The 16,816-nt window shown below is 43.6% G+C and overlaps 1 protein-coding gene across 1 annotated transcript; it reads left to right on the top strand.

Moving 5' to 3' along the window:
- Positions 1-10,607: 10,607 nt before the first annotated feature.
- On the top strand, positions 10,608-12,065 carry LOC115985810 (NAC domain containing protein 52-like). Its single transcript, XM_031108710.1, has 2 exons — positions 10,608-11,027; positions 12,030-12,065. The coding sequence occupies exons 1-2, from the start codon at positions 10,608-10,610 to the stop codon at positions 12,063-12,065; spliced, it is 456 nt and encodes a 151-aa protein (XP_030964570.1).
- The last annotated feature ends 4,751 nt before the right edge of the window (positions 12,066-16,816 follow it).

A 16,816-nucleotide genomic window follows, 5' to 3' on the forward strand; every position in this document is an offset into this window, starting at 1 on the left:
TTACTTATATACGTAAACGTGCAGATCAATCTTTCCATAGACTGACGCCGTCATTTTAAGTTTACCCCGTCAGTTTATGTTTACCCCGTCAGCTTCAGGATGTCCAGTTTTATATGCGGAGTTCTTTTTCTTCATATCCTCGTCAGCCTTGAAGGAATGCTGACGGCAAAAACACCTCGTCACCCTTGTCAGGCGTATACCGTCACTCTTGTCTACCTAATTTTATCCTCATCACTTGCCCCCTACTCCATACCTCCGTCAGACTCTATACTGACGGGTTGTGGAGTTTGTTTTCTAAAGAGGCAGGAATATCGCTCGCGTAGATCTGTGCATTTAATGCCTTGGACAGGTGGCTCGTTCCTATTGGCTCTGCTTTTGACGAGACGTCGCTTCGTCTTCCGCGCCATTTTTTCCATATATAAACAGCACTTCCCCTCATTTTTCACTATTTCATCCTTGCTGATCTCGTGGAGAGAAAGACCGTCGCCCTCCTTTCGTCAGCTTCACTTCCGTCGGCTTATCCGTCGCTGTCTTTTAGAGTCATCCAGAAGGCCTCCATACCGGTAAGTTTTCATCTCCACTTCTTTCTTCTTTCTCTCTCTTTTTTATTTCTGCCTCATTAGTGAGAACGTCAGTCTAGGTACTTAGATTGGATCCGTCACTTGTAGGTAGTCAGATGTCAAGTGACGCGTCTTGTGAGGAGTCGTCAGCCCGCGAAGGAGCGGGCTACGACGAGACCTATGGTTCTGGAGATGAGTCAGACTTTTCCCTTTCGTCAGAGAGAGAGACGTCGGCACAATCTCCTGACGTTGATGAGAGATTGGCTGAGGGAGATAAGGAAGAGGAGAGAGGGGATGGAATGGATGTTGACGGAGAGGAGAGCAACAGGGATGAGGGATCCTGTGAAGGAACCTCGGAGGGTCCTGGAGATAACCGTCCCTTCATTCTTCTTGAGGATTGGGCCGTCAACAAATTTTCGCCTAGGATGAGTGGTAAAGTTTTCAGGGAGTTACGTGTTCATTATCAAATCCCAGACCATATCCCAATCCGTCTCCTTAGAGAGGACGAGAGGTGTTACTCTGGGAGGACAGCTGACGTTGGCATGTATGATGCCATGTTTGCTGCGGGACTTAGGTTACCATTGACGGCCCTTCACCGTCAACTCGCAGACTTCCTAGGCATATCCGTCACCCAAATTGCCCCTAACGCCTGGAGGACATTCATAGGAGCTGAAATCCTATGGGGCAACCTTAGTGGAGGACACCGTCAGCTTACGCTAGACGAATTCTTTTATTGCTATAGGCCCTATCATATCGCCTCGTCCAAGGGGACATATCATTTCAATGCCAGGGAGAAAGGGTTACGGCTTGTATCAGACATGCCTGATTCAAATAGGAACTGGAAGAGTAGGTACTTTTTTGTTGAAGGGACGGATTGGGTTTGCCGTCAGGAAGAGTGGGCGACGATGCCTCGCGGCTATTTTGACAACACTTGGGCCTTTGTCAAGGACTCAGGTGGACCCCGTCAGCTATGTTCTTTCCGTTTATTTTATGAGGTGATGTCATTAACACTTTGTTTCTTTCAGCTTATACCCGTCCGCACGTAACTGACGAGCAGGAGGAGTTCATCCAACGAATTCTGGAAATCCCTTTGGAAGATTGTAAGTGCAGGGATTTGATCACCCTCGACACCCTTCATTTATATTGTGGGGGTCCAGAACCGTCAGCGGCTGCCCGAAGGTTGGAGCAATTTGCACGCCGACGTGAGTAAACTTTTATTTATCCCGTCAGTTTTATTCCTCCGTTACTTGCCCCAACGGTGTTCTTTGTGTTGTAGAAATGGACTCTGCGAAGCAAAGGATAAGAGCTGCCGCAGCCCGTCAGAAGGAGGAGAGAAAAAATAAGGAGGCAGTAGGGGAGGCCTCGTCAACTCCAAAGGTCGTCGCTAAGGTGACGAAGAGGAAGCCTGATGGTGGTGACAGCCGTCCCACAAAGAAGGTTGCCGTCACTCCTAGGGACGAACCACTGAAGGAGAAGTCCCCTCATAAGCCTAGCCATGGCGCGGGCAAGGGGGTGATGACCTCTACCGGTCCCGTCAGCGAGGGCCCCTGCCGTCTCCGGACTCACAAGGATTATGCCGTCGGGGAGGTTGGGTCCCTGATAAAACCGACGGACATTGAACCTTGTGACCAGGTGGGGACGGAGAACCTAGGGGCGTCAGCCCTCTTCGACCTCACCAGGGTATGTTTACTACAATTTTGTTTGGGGAAGCTTTGCTTTGCTTTGGTATATTTTTCAACTGACGGATATGTTTTCTTAGGCCTTGGTGCGCGTCAAGGCCCTTCAAGACCGTTGTGCGGCGAAGGAGGGGGTCGTCACTCGAGTTCGCAAGCATAATACGAACCTGTTGAACCAGTAAACTCAGTACAAGGAAGCCATCCGTATCCTCAACAAGGAGCTGCAGGAAGTTAAGGAGAAGTTGACGGAGGTCAGCCGTCAGAATGATAAACTCTAGGAAGAGGTGACGGGTCTAGGTGAAAAGCTGCAGACGGCGGGGGCTGACGCGATTAGAGATTTCAAAGTGTCGCAGTCCTTCTTTAACTCGTGTGGTGAATATTATGGCACCGGGTTCGAAGACTGCCTTCAGCAAGTCGCGTCGGCCTATCCGGAGTTGGATTTGTCCGGGATCACCATGGATGACGGAGACGACAGCCTCCGTCAGCCTACTCCGAGGCATGACGACAGTGTGGTCCTAGCTCAGCCTGCTGCCAATTCTGTTGCTTCTGATTCTCCTGCCGTGATTGTGGATGTTGAAGACCATCAAATTGACGGCAACGATGCTGACGTTCCTGCCCCTTAGCTTTTATTTTGTATTTTGGCCATGTATAAAATAGTTGTATTAGAGAACAGTTGTAATTTTAAACAATGTTTAAGTGCTCTTTTTGTTTTCTTCGGGCTTTTGTTTATGTACAGTTGTGTATGTGTTTAATTTCCGTAGCTTTTATATCTCTTTGTTGATGGTAGCCCTAGGCGAAATTTTGGTAAATATTCCCGTCTGCTTGGACCACGTCAGCTCTTTGAACTGTTGGAAACCCCCGTTGGCATGACATCGTGCCAAGTCTCCAAGCTCCGTCGGCTTGGTGTCCATCGGTTTACAGCTCTTGTTGGTTGGTTACACTGTTTTAAGGTCGTCAATCCCTTAAATCCGTCAGCTTGATGACTCATTATTGTATGTCTTGGTTTGAGGGCTACGTCCATATGATGATTGCTTCATCTATTGGGCGTCAGCTTTTTAGCTTTATCATTTCCCTACCGTCATTTTCACGGCCTTAGCCTTGATGTCTTTGACATCTTTTTTTGGCCTGTCAGTTTTTTTAGGCCTTGATGTATTTAACATCTGCGTTAGTCCGTCAGTTATTTAGGACCGTCCATATAATGATTGCTTCATCTATTGACCGTCAGCTTTTCAGCTTTTTCGGACCGTCGTTTTTTAGCCTTGATGTCTTTGACATCCCTTTTTGGCCCGTCAGTTTTTTAAGCCTTGATGTATTTAACATCTTCGTTAGTCCGTCAGTTTTTTAGGACCTCGTCCATATGATGATTGCTTCATCTTTTGGACCGTTAGCTTTTTAGCTTTTTCGGACCGTCATTTTCACGGCCTTAGCCTTGATGTCTTTGACATCTTTTTTTTTTTGGCCCGTCAGTTTTTTAAGCCTTGATGTATTTAACATCTTCGTTAGTCCGTCAGTTTTTTAGGACCTCGTCCATATGATGATTGCTTCATCTTTTGGACCGTCAGCTTTTTAGCTTTAGCCTTTCCAGACTTGGCCTTAGTCTTGATGTCTTTGACACCTTCGTTGGTCTGTATGTTATGGACTTAGTGATTTTGGCCGTGAACTTAGTGGACCGTAGAAAAAATACACTTCAGCAATTTCTGAATAAAACTCCTCTTATTGCCATGCATTTAAATAAAAGTAATTAAAACCAAATCCTGCCCCTTGGGCTAAAAAGAAGAATTGTTGCAAAAGATTAAAGTAAATGATAGTTCTGAGGAGTGAGACTAAAGTTTTGCTGGAATGTAAAATAAAATAAGAAAAAGTTGAACTTCATGCTGCCGCTCCTACTGGTAGTACTTTCGTAGGTGCTCGGCGTTCCATGGGTGCGGCAGCTTCTTTCCTTCCAACGTCTCTAGATGGTATGTGCCTTTCCTTTGCCACGACGTGACTCTGTAGGGTTCTTCCCAATTGGGGCCGAGTTTCCCTTGGGTAGGGTCCCTAGCGGCGCCCATGACCTTTCTGAGAACAAGGTCTCCAACCTGGAAGTCCCTGTGTCGGACCCGAGAGTTGTAACGTTTAGCCATACGGTCCTGGTACCGAGCGAGCCTTTGTTTTGCTATTGCTCTAATCTTGTCTATTAGGTCCAGCTGTAGTCACATAGCCTCGTCGTTTTTGTTCTCGTCGGGGTTGTGCACCCTGTAGCTTGTGAGCCCAACTTCTGCCGGAATGACCGTTTCGCCTCCATACGTCAGTCGGAATGGTGTTTCCCCTGTGGGTGTCCTTGCTGTCGTCCTGTATGCCCATAATATGCTTGGCAATTCATCGGGCCATATACCCTTTGCCCTCTCGAGCCGAGTCTTGATAATCTTGAGCAAGGATCGGTTCGTTACTTCGACTTGGCCATTAGCCTGAGGGTGGGCAGGGGAGGAATAGTGGTTCTTTATTCCTAGTTGTGAGCAGAAATCTCGAAAGGGGTCGTTGTCGAATTGCCGTCCGTTGTCTGAGACAAAGACTCTAGGAATGCCAAACCTGCATATGATGCATCTCCAAACAAAGCTTCGTACGTTTTTCTCCGTGATTGTGGCCAAAGCTTCAGCTTCCACCCATTTTGTGAAATAGTCGATGCCTACCACCAGGAACTTTAGCTGTCGTACTGCTGTAGGGAAGGGTTCCATAAAATCTAAGCCCCACTGTGCGAACGGCCATGGGGCCGTTATCGGGGTCAGCTCTTCGGTTGGTTGCCTAATAATATTGCTGAACCTTTGGCACTTGTCGCAGGCCCTGACATAGGCTTCGGCATCCTTCTGCATGGTGGGCCAATAGTACCCTGCTCGCACAAGCTTGTGTACCAACGATCTGGACCCTGAGTGGTTTCCGCAGATTCCTTCATGCACCTCTCTCATGACGTAGTCTGCCTCTTCCATACCCAAGCATCTCAAATATGGTCGGGAGAAATCTCTTTTGTAAAGGACTTCTTTTATCAGGACGAACCTCACTGCTTGGACCTTAAGTTTCCTTGTGGCTTCCTTTTCGTCTGGTAAGACCCCCTCTTTCATGTATGAAACTAACGGCGTCGTCCAGCTTCTGTCGAAGCATATTTCTTGCATGTTGCTGAGATCTATTAGCGGAGAAAGCTACACGAAGGAGAGTACATTACCAGGGATGACCATTTGTTCTGCTGAAGCGGCCTTCGCGAGGCGGTCGGCTCGCTCGTTTTCTTCTCTGGGAATTTGGACGACTTTGGCTTCTAGGTCATCCACTCTCGCCTTTACTTCATCAAGGTACTTCTTCATCTTTTCGCCCTTGCACTCGTAGTCTCCATTTATTTGGTTAGTGACGACCTGTGAATCGCAGTAGATGACTACCCTCGCGGCTCCTGCTGCTTTGGCGAGGTCGAGCCCTGCTATCAGAGCCTCATACTCTGATTCATTGTTGGTGGCAGGGAAGTCGAGACGGACCATACATTCAATGGTGTCTCCTTCGGGCAATAATAGCACAATGCCGGCCCTTGCGACTTGTCTGTTGGATGACCCGTCCGTATATATACTCCATGGAGGGGACTCTGCTGCCCCCTTATCTTCATCATGAGTGAACTCAGCTATAAAGTCGGCGACGATCTGTCCCTTGATGGCGGTCCGTGGGCGGTACTGAATATCAAATTCGCTCAGTTCTACAGCCCATAATGCCAATCGTCCCGCGGCTTCGGGACTGCTCATTACTCGCCTTAAGGGCTTGTAAGTCAGGATGTTCACTGTATGGGCTTGGAAGTACGGTTTGAGCTTGCGGGCTACCGTAATTAATGCAAAGGCAAGTTTTTCCATGGGCGGGTATCTTTCTTCGGCACCACAAAGCGCTCGGTTTGCGTAGTATATGGGCTTTTGCACCTTCTCTTCTTCTCTGATCAAGGCCGCACTAACGGCTGCGGGGGAGACGGCTAGATAGAGAAAAAGCTCTTCTCCTGGCTGCGACGGGCTTAGTAATGGTGGGGAGGAGAGGTAAGCCTTCAATTCTTCGAATGCTTGCTGGCATTCGTCAGTCCACTCGAAGGATTTCTTCAATGTTCGGAAGAAGGGTAAACACTTATCCGTTGCCCTTGATACGAACCTGTTTAGTGCCGCTATCTTTCCGTTGAGGCTTTGCACCTCCTTCACATTTCTTGGTGGTGCCATATCCAAGATGGCCCGGATCTTGTCCGGGTTTGCTTCGATTCCCCTTTGAGACACCATGAATCCTAAGAATTTTCCTGCCGTTACTCCAAAGGCACATTTTCCTGGATTGAGCTTCATATTGTAGGAGCGAAGTGTGTCGAATGTTTCTTTGAGATCTCCTAGATGATCTTCCTCCCTTCGGCTCTTTACCAACATGTCGTCCACATAGACTTAGACATTCCTCCCAATCTGATGCGCGAACATTTTGTTCATGAGTCTCTGGTACGTTGCGCCTGCGTTCTTCAGACCGAAGGGCATCACCTTGTAACAGAAGAGGCCTTGGTTGGTTACGAACGACGTTTTCTCTTGATCGGCTTCATGCATTCGGATTTGGTTGTACCCCGAGAAAGCGTCCATGAAGCTCAGCAACTGGTGTCGAGCCGTAGAGTCTACTAGGACATCGACCCTCGGGAGGGGGTAGCTATCCTTGGGGCAGGCCTTGTTGAGGTCGGTGAAGTCCACGCACATCCGCCATTTCCCGCTTGCCTTTTTGACCATCACTACATTTGCTAACCAGTCGGGATAGTATACTTCTCTAATAAAACTTGCTTCCCGTAGCTTTCTGACTTCTTCTGCTATGGCTCGGTCTCGCTCGGGGGCAAACACTTTCTTCTTTTGTCTGATAGGTGGAAAGGTGGGCGATACATTCAACCTATGCACCATGACTGAAGGATCTATTCCCGGCATATCTTTATGACCCCACGTGAATACGTCTCGATTGCGTTTGAGGAAGGTTATGAGCTCCTGACGGATCGTGGTGTTAGCGAGCGTTCCAATTTTGGTTGTTCGGCTAGGATCGGAACTGTCAAGGGGTATCTCTTCTAACTTCTCAACCGGCTCTGTTACCGTCCGGCGCTCTTCTATGCTTAAAGCCTGAACCTGATCCTCCATTTCCATCATGGCTATGTAGCATTCACTTGCGGCCATTTGACTCCCGCGCAGTTCCCCTACTCCGTAGTCAGTCGGGAACTTTATCATTAGGTGGTAGGTGGAAGTTACTGCCTTCCATGAGTTGAGCATGGGTCGCCCGAGGATAGCGTTGTAGGCTGATGAGCAATCGACTACCAAGAATGTCACGTCCCTGGCTATCTGTTGAGGGTAATCACCTACAATGACGGATAGTGTGACTGCGCCCAATGGGAATACCCGGCTCCCGCCGAAGCCAACAAGCGGGGCATTTGTTGGGATCAATCGCTCCCTGTCGATCCTCATCTGCTGGAACGCCGTGTAGTATAAAATATTTGCTGAACTGCCATTGTCGACCAGCACCCGGTGCATGTTGTAGTCTCCCACACGCAGGCTGACGACGAGTGCATCGTCATGTGGATGGTGAAGGCGCTGCGCGTCTTCTTCTGAGAATCCGATTACGGGACCTTCTTTCCGTGCTATCTTCGGTACGACTCCCGTCAGCTGAACATTTTGTACCATCCGAAGATAGGTCTTGCGGGCTTTCTTGGATGACCCGGCGGCAGCCGTTCCTCCTATGATCATCCTTATATCCCCGATCGGAGGCCTCGGTCGCTCATTGTCCCGTCGGGGGGGTTGGTCTTGTGCGGGGGGATCTGCTTTCTCCTTGCTAACGAATCTCTGCAGCTTTCCTTGTCTGATAAGGGCCTCAATTTGCTGCTTGAGGTCATAGCAATCAGCCGTGTCGTGGCCGTGGTCGCGGTGGAAACGGCAATACTTATCCCGGGAACGTTTGTTGGGGTCACTTTTCAGTTTTCCCGGGAACGTCAGAGCCTCTTCGTCCTTGATTTGCATAAGGACTTGATCTACCGAGGCTGTTAGCGGAGTGAAGCTCGTGAACCTTCCCCACAGGGGTCTAGGGCGCCTTTCTTCCCTTCGGTCTCCTGTTCTTGTCTTCTTTTTGCCTTGGTCCTGCCGATTGTCTTCCTGCCTTTCTCTTTTCCTGGGCTTCTCTTCCCGAGCTAACAGCGCATCTTCAGCGTTCATATACTTTGTGGCGCGATAAAGTACTTCCGACATGGTCTTTGGGTCGTTTTTGTATAGGGAAAATAAAAACTTGCCCTTCTTCAAGCCATTCGTGAATGCCGCAACAAGTATCTTATCGTCGGTTTCGTCGATCGAGAGTGCCTCTTTGTTGAAGCGGGAGATGTAGGCCCTTAAAGTTTCATCTTCTCGCTGTTTCATACTCATCAAGCAAGCCGTAGACTTCTTGTATTGATGGCCTCCAATGAAGTGTGCGGTAAACTGAGCGCTGAGCTCTTTGAAGGTGCTGATGGAGTTTGGTGTCAGTCGGCTGAACCAAATTCGCACTGCGCCCTTCAGCGTTGTAGGGAAGGCCCTACACATGATGGCGTCCGCTACTCCTTGAAGGTGCATTAGGGTCTTGAAGGTCTCCAGGTGGTCCAGTGGGTCCTTGAACCCGTCATAACTGTCTATCTGTGGCATGCGGAACTTACTTGGTAAAGGGTAGGAGTTGACGGTGGTGGTGAACGGCGAGTCAGTTCGGTTGACAAGGTCGTCCAGGTCGCTTGATACTTGTCCCTTGAGAGCATTCATCATAACCTCCATTTGTTCCTTCATGGCCTGCATCTCCGCGATAACAAGTGGCGGAGTGGTTTCTGCGAGGGCGGGGATGCTTGTGTTCTGTCGTTCTGGTTTGCTCGGGGCATTGCTGGCCTGGGGTCCTTCCTGATTTCTTCTGTCGGCGCTGGTTCCTTCTTGATCTGCTCCTTGGTTGTTGGGAGCTACATTTTTCTGTTTCAGTTGCTCTTCTAGGTCGTGGTTTTGTTTGGTGAGGCGCTCCACGGCGGTGGCGAGTGTCCTCACCTGCCTTTCAAGCGCAGTCGTAGGGGCTTCTTCTTCTTGAACGTCGTTGGTGGTCGTCATTGAGCGAGTGAGTACCATGTAACTCTTTTGTCTAGGAAGCGAAAATGTGCGACGTTTCCCACAGATGGCGCCAACTGATGATGCCGAAAATAATACCACCAGCGAGTCACACGTTCCTCGTACGATCGTCAATGGCACCTGCACAACGAAAAGGAATAACCTAGCAGAGAGTACCGGTGTGGTACCGGCCAAACACCCTCCGAAGGTCAAGTTAAAACTATTCTCACTGCCCTAGAGTGCTAGAGAGGGTAAATTATGCGTACCTTGGTTTGTGAGGGTGCTTGGGTTTTTATAGTAGTAGAGGGTTGACCTCTTTTCCTTGGAGTAGAAGTCTTTTCCTTATAGGAGTCTTCTTGGGCGTATTTTACGGGATTCTTTCCATATAGGAGTCCTCAGGTTTCTTGAAACGTGGGGAGCAAGTTATTTACTTATATACGTAAACGTGCAGATCAATCTTTCCATAGATTGACGCCGTCATTTTAAGTTTACCCCGTCAGTTTATGTTTACCCCGTCACTTTCAGGATGTCCAGCTTTATATGCGGAGTTCTTTTTCTTCATATCCCCGTCAGCCTTGAAGGAATGCTGACGGCAAAAACACCTCGTCACCCTTGTCAGGCGTATACCGTCACTCTTGTCTACCTAATTTTATCCTCATCAGTCATGATTTTGAATTTTAAAATCGTAAAATGATGTATGTTGTGTGCAACATGTATTACCTAAAATTAATACATATGTATTTCAAAAAAAAAAAAAAAATTAATACCCACAAAATTGGTGCACAAAGAGTTGGTAGTCATATATGTCATTGGAAAATAATAAATGAAAATAACCTCTTTATCACCAATTTGTTCATCTTCTTCCTCTCCCATTCCTATTGGCCTCTCTACTCGCAACTCTCAAAGACTCAACTTTACTAAACAAGTCATCACGTCAATGAACTAACCCCAGATTTAATATTAAAAATTTGAAATTATATTTAGCCATTTTGACCGTTGGAAGTTTATTCCTGTGATTACCCATTTACCCCTAAACATCCCCAAACCGCCATTCTCTGTATCTCTGATATAATAATCCCTTAAGTATTCGGAAACCTCAATCCTAGTCTTCTTCCATTGATTATCTTAGCTTCAGTATTATTTGCTCTTTCGTTTCCAAAAAAGAAAAAAAATATTGCTTGCTTTTCAAACTTCAAAAAGTTCAAACCCTTTGAACACATTCTTTAACACACCACCAAGATTCTAATCATACATCTGTGCTCAAGATTTTAGCCATGTATGACTTGCCACCCGGTGTTGTTTTTGGTCCCACAGACCCAGAAATTGTTCTCTACTATCTTCTCAACAGGGTCAATGGAGAGCCAATGTTTGAGGATTCAATGAATTATGTCACTGAATGTGATGTTTATGGGGATCCTAACGCATGGATAAAAGTCTTTCAAGAAACCCACATGGAGCGTCTCTATTTCTACGCAAAACTGAAGAAGAAGAATCAGAAAGGGAAGCGAATTGAGAGATCTACACAGTGTGGAACTTGGAGATGTCAAAAGGATGAACAACTTTTTCTTAACGAAACACAATATGGTTCAAAGAGAAGTTTCACTTTCGTCGCCAAGAATGGCTTCAACGGCATGGGAAGATGGACCATCCATGAATTCCGGCTCGACGGAGTGTATGGAAACAGGGCTAATCATGTAAGACTCTTGATTTTCCTGATTTTTTTTTTAATATCCCTTCTAATGCTCTGTTTCTTGATTTTCTTGATGCTCTGTTTCTTGATTTTCTTTGAAACCTCTCTCTCTGTCTATATTTATGGGGATTGTATCTGTCTCCAAGTTAATAAATTTAGGATAGGATTTTGATTTATGGCTCATATACTAAAATGGGTTTTCCTTAATTTATTGGTTTGTAACTTAGATTTCGGTCACTGAATTTATGTGACTCCACCAGTGAGGTTTTGACCAGTTTTTTCAAGTGGCCAGTTTTTATTTTTGGGGTTTTAACTTTTTTTTTTTTTTTGGATTGGATGGGGTTTTAACTTTAACTAATGTTTGTTTGGTACTACATGGTTTTACTTGTTAGTGGACTCTGGGGGGGGGTTATGTTTTTTAGTTAATGTGATCGAATTTGTGGTCTGGGACTTTTGGACACGGTGTGTGATATAAATTGTTACTTTTTGATAATCAATATTACTTGTTACTCACAATAGTAATGAGGACCCATTTTATTTGGTTTGCAATAATGGTGACCCAGTTTTGGTTTTTAATGATTCTTGCTTAATGTTGCATATTGTTCAAAGTTATTAATGTGTGTGAACAACACCGTGGCTTTTTTAATTTACATATATATATATATATATATATTTTTTTTTGAGAAACTTTAATTTACATATTCTGGGAATTGAGTGCTGATGGGTTCTAACTTCTAAGCATAATGAGTCCGACTTTAATCAAATGCTTATGCTCTCCCATTTTATTTGGTTACAATTATGGTGACCCACTTTTGGTTTTAATGTTTCATATTGTCCAAATTTACTAAATGTTCTTTTAATTCAAAATTTTGTATTTATAAGTTACCTTCTTTTTTTAACATCCTTGCTCTGTTTCTTGTGACAATTGTTATATCACAATATATTTTTCGCTTTTCAATTAATTATCGTATGGGTCCTCAATCTCATTATTTTTGTTATTGTACAGGATAATTACGTTATTTGTACATTTGAGACCCGTTAAAGTACTCTGTTTCCCATTGGTGGCATTTGGAAAGTGTTAGAAATTGGGCTGGTTTTGATCCAACCCATAAACCATGGCCCATGGATCGTCCACATAGCTTATCTGATAAGTAAGTTTAAATTTAAACTAACTGATATTGGTATGAGTTATCAATATCAGTAGTGGGGTAATTTAAACTTAATAGATATTGATATGGGTTATCAATATCAGTGGTGGAGTAATTTGAAACTTAAAAGATGAGATCTTTTAGGGATCACATATATCTGATAGTAAGTGAATCTCTACTAGTATTTATATACTTCTACATCAGTCAGATAGAGGTTAGACACAGTGAGTGAACATACGTATAGTTTTGAGTGCTCTCCCAAAATAAGCCACCTCTCTGGGACATCATCTACTGTTCCCTAGAATTTGGAGCGTGGAAATTAGGAGAGACTCTAGTAGCCTTTCCTGTGACTTGGAGGTGTTCCACAAAGGAGATCGTGAGGAGTTCATAAAGCAAGCAAAGAAAAAGATCCGGCAATTTGGTGATCTGTTCCACCAAAGGTATGTGTCTACATGACCTCTAGTAAAGTATATATTTATTCAACATTGGTATTAGAGCCTTTTTATGCCTGTTTTCACTCTTAAATGATGCCATGATCTCTGAAATATATAATCCTATATGCATGCTAAAATTAAAAGTTTAAGTAATTTTTTAATTTTTCAGATATGTAATTTTTTAGGCATGTTATGGCATGTAGAGAGAGAAATAAAAAGCTGTAATTTTTTGATTGTTTACATGTAATCCGAAATTTACAGGCTTATTTTGACCCATTAAATCTTATTTAATGTCAAATATTTTTTTAATGGTTTGAAAGTACATTCCATAAGCTTTAAAACGACAGTTTACATGCTTAATTTAGACTTTAAATGAGAAAGTTATGGTCTTTTAAAGATTATGGTTGTATTTGATAAAATCTAAAAATTTGATGTCTAACGTGGAAGACGATGAACAATAAAGGGAAAATTGTTTTGTAATAGTGTACCGTGCGGGCTCCACTAACCACTAATTGTTTGAGTGGTTATCTAATATAATAATTGTGTAATGTATAGAGCCCCACGTTGCTTTCACCCAAAAAAAAAAAAAAAAAAGGAGCCCCACGTTGATGTTAGTGTGTTAGGCTGTGTTTGGTTCTGTAAAATATTTTCTGGAAAATAAATATTTTCCGGAAATGCTATTTTCGGGAAAGGAAAATATTTTCAAGTATTTGGTTGCATTATGAAAATTGTTCTAGAAAATATTTTCATGTGTTTGGTAACATTTTGAAAATGCTATTTTCCACCACCACCCACACAAAACCGACCACACAACAGAAAAACCACTAAAACACCACCACCCACACCACCACAACAACAACAAAAATCAAAATCACAGAGAAAGAGAGATCGGTTCGTGGGTTTCCGGCGAAGTCGAAGGCTCTGGGTTGCCCGAAGGCTCTGGGTCGAAGATCGGTGGGTTGAAGGCTTTGGGTTCTTGGCGTGATCTGAGCTCTAGGTTCGCCGACGAAGTCGAAGATTGGTTCGTGGTGCGAAGGCTATGGGTTGTCGGCGAAGTCGAAGGCTCGTGGGTCGAAGGCTCTGGGTCGAAGATCGGTGGGTCAAAGGCTTTGGCTCTGGGTCGAAGGCTCTAGGTTCGTGGCGTGATATGGGCTCTAGGTTCACCGGCGAAGTCGAAGATTGGTTCGTGGCGCGAAGTCTCTGGGTCGCCGGTGAAGTCGAAGGCTCGTGGGTCGCCGGCGATGGGCTCTCTCTCTCTCTCTCTCTCTCTGTTTTCCGAAAAATGAGATTTGAAGGTAAAATAAAAATGGAAATGATTTTACACCCCAACACACGGTCAACTGAAAAGCATTTCCAGAAAATTTATTTTCCATGCACAACCAAACACCAGTATTTACGGAAAAGCATTTCCGGAAGTGATTTGAAGCCAAAACAAACACAGCCTTAGTTACACTAGAACACTATCCTTGTTTCAGATACACACAAATATAAGGGCCCCACGCTACTGTATTAGTTACACCTTGATAAAGATAATGAGCATATCACGTTGGTGTATCACATATTGTTGTTGTTTCCTTCAATAAGGAAACTGTGCAAGTGATAAGCCACATGCAAGTGGCTGTGTGGGTTTGTAATATTGTTTACAAATACTGTGTGAGTTTGTAACATAGTTATAAAGGAATTGAGTTATATGAAAACTTAATATATTACTTGCACAGTTAATCATAACTCGTACAGTGGGCTCTTTTTTTTTTTTTTTTTTTTTTTTTTTTTTTTTAATTTATAGTAAAACTATATATATTCTTAATTTTGTTTAGACCACATTTTTTCTAATGTTACATATGTGTAGTTGTAGTGGCAATTTTTTTTTTTTAACTGTGATGTTAAAATATAATTGTGATAACCTGAGAAAATTGTGAAATTAGTTTTCTAATTTTCTGTATAATTATGCATGTTTTTAATTTTTGAATTAATTTATGATGTCTTTTTAACATATTGTGATATGATTGAATTGATATTATATGAATGTATTATGTGATGAATATGTGTCCAAAGGGTTTATGAGACTCTTTGGCTCATCTTTATAGTTAGAGATTATATTGGTAATTTATACAACATGTATATTTTTATTTATTGTTATTGTGGATGGATAAGACAATTTTTGAAATTATTTGGTAACGTGACATCCCCAATTTTTTTAATTACAAATAGAATCTTTGTAGTAGTATACTTGAATATGTAATTTTTTGGGCCAATGTTTTTTTGGCAATTATTTGGGCCATTGTTTTTGGCAATGTAATTTTAAGGCTATGTAATTTAATTTTGGAAGCCATGTAAGGGGATGTGTTTCACGGTTAATTTTAGCATGTTGTATGAAATTACCAATAGGGCTTATAGTGGAGCCCATGCACAATGTGTTGTGCACAAAAATGTATGGACACATGTTATATTTATGATTTAATATGTGGATGGTGTGATGTTTTATTCTTCACAAAATTTTATTTAAAAATCAATTAGATGTGTTATTCCAATTTACATAGTGAGAGATGACTATGAGCTTAGCGAAATTTTCGATCTTACTATGTAGAAAGGAATATCATGGTCTAGTTGGATTTTTTGGAAATAAAATTTAAAAATGTATGTGCTAATGTCAACTTGTGTAATGAATGTAGTGAACATGGCCACTAAGAATGTAGTTGTTGATCTAACAAAGGGAGAGAAACTAGATGGAACCAACTATGATATGTGGCATAGAAAAATTCAATATTTGCTTAATGAACAAGAGGTCCTTGAAACCCTAACCAATGTGATGATGCAACCTGAAAATGGGAATACTGCCCAACATCGCCGTGACTTAGAGGCCTATGAGTCTTGGGCCAAGAAAGATCGTTGTGCACGCTTCACTATGCTGAGTAGCATGCACAATGATCTTATTGGGGAGTTTGAGAACTACCCAAATGCCCAAGAGATGTGGAACCAACTTAAGATTGCCTTCGGAGGGACTTCAGCAACTAGGTTACGAGCTCTTACTTTGAAGTTTGAGCAATATGTTATGGATTCAAAGCATAGCATAGCTGAACATCTAAGGACAATGTCTGCATTGATCCGTGACCTAAAGGCTGCTGGCAATAATCTCTTTGATGAACAACAGGTCACAGCGATGATACGTTCACTGCCTGAACCTACTTGGTGGCAAATGAAGCTTGTTTTGACACATAGTGAGAATATCAAGACTTTTGCTTATATTTCTCGTCATCTTGAGCTTAAGGCAGAGCGCATGGGGGCGCACCAAAACACCCTCCTTGTCGCCCAATCTGGGCAGCGGAAGGCATTCAAGCCTAAACGCAAAGGATAAGGGAGGAATGCCAAAGGAGCTGGTAACCTTGGGCCTAAAGAGGGCAAGATAGCAAAGCGCCAAAAGGGCAAGCATGCTAAGAAGGACAAGGCAAAGATCAAGTGCTACAACTGTGGTAAGAAGGGTCACTTTGCTCGTGAGTGCACTGAGCCGAAGAAGGTATCCATTCTTAACAACTCTACTATTACTTATGTTTGTACACATGTTTTTGTTGCTCATACTATTCCTGGGTGGATTGTAGATTCAGGAGCAACCAAACATATAGCCAGAGATAGAGTTCAGTGTGTGGATTACAAAAAGATACCAACAGACACGCAGTACGTTATTTTGGGTAACGGAGCTCAAGAAGAAGTAATAGGAGTTGGAACCTACCAACTCAAATTGCATCTGGGACATACGTTACTTCTTCATGATGTGCTTCATGCACCTGGTGTCCAATGTAATCTATTTTCAGTACTTACTATGCTTAGAGTTGGATTTAGTTTCCGTTTTGATGGTCCTCAGTTGGATTTTATTTAAATAAAACCTTGTATGGACATGGTTATTTATCTAATAATTTCTTTATGTTGGATTTAGATCATTCCTCTTTTTCTTTCATTGCTCATAATGATGATATTTCTGATTTTGTAATGTGGCATGCTAGACTTGGACACATAGGAAAAGAAAGATTGGCTAGACTAGCTAGAGAAGGCCTATTGGGGTCTATCACTAATGTAAGCCTACCTATGTGTGAACCTTGTCTAGCTGGAAAGGCCTGTAGGAAGCCTTTTGGTAAGGCTCTAAGGGCAACTCATCCTTTGGAATTAGTTCATTCGGACATATGTGGACCTATGAATGTTAAGGCATGCCATGACGC

Source organism: Quercus lobata, chromosome 4, assembly GCF_001633185.2.
Source record: "Quercus lobata isolate SW786 chromosome 4, ValleyOak3.0 Primary Assembly, whole genome shotgun sequence".
Taxonomy (NCBI): Eukaryota; Viridiplantae; Streptophyta; class Magnoliopsida; order Fagales; family Fagaceae; genus Quercus; species Quercus lobata.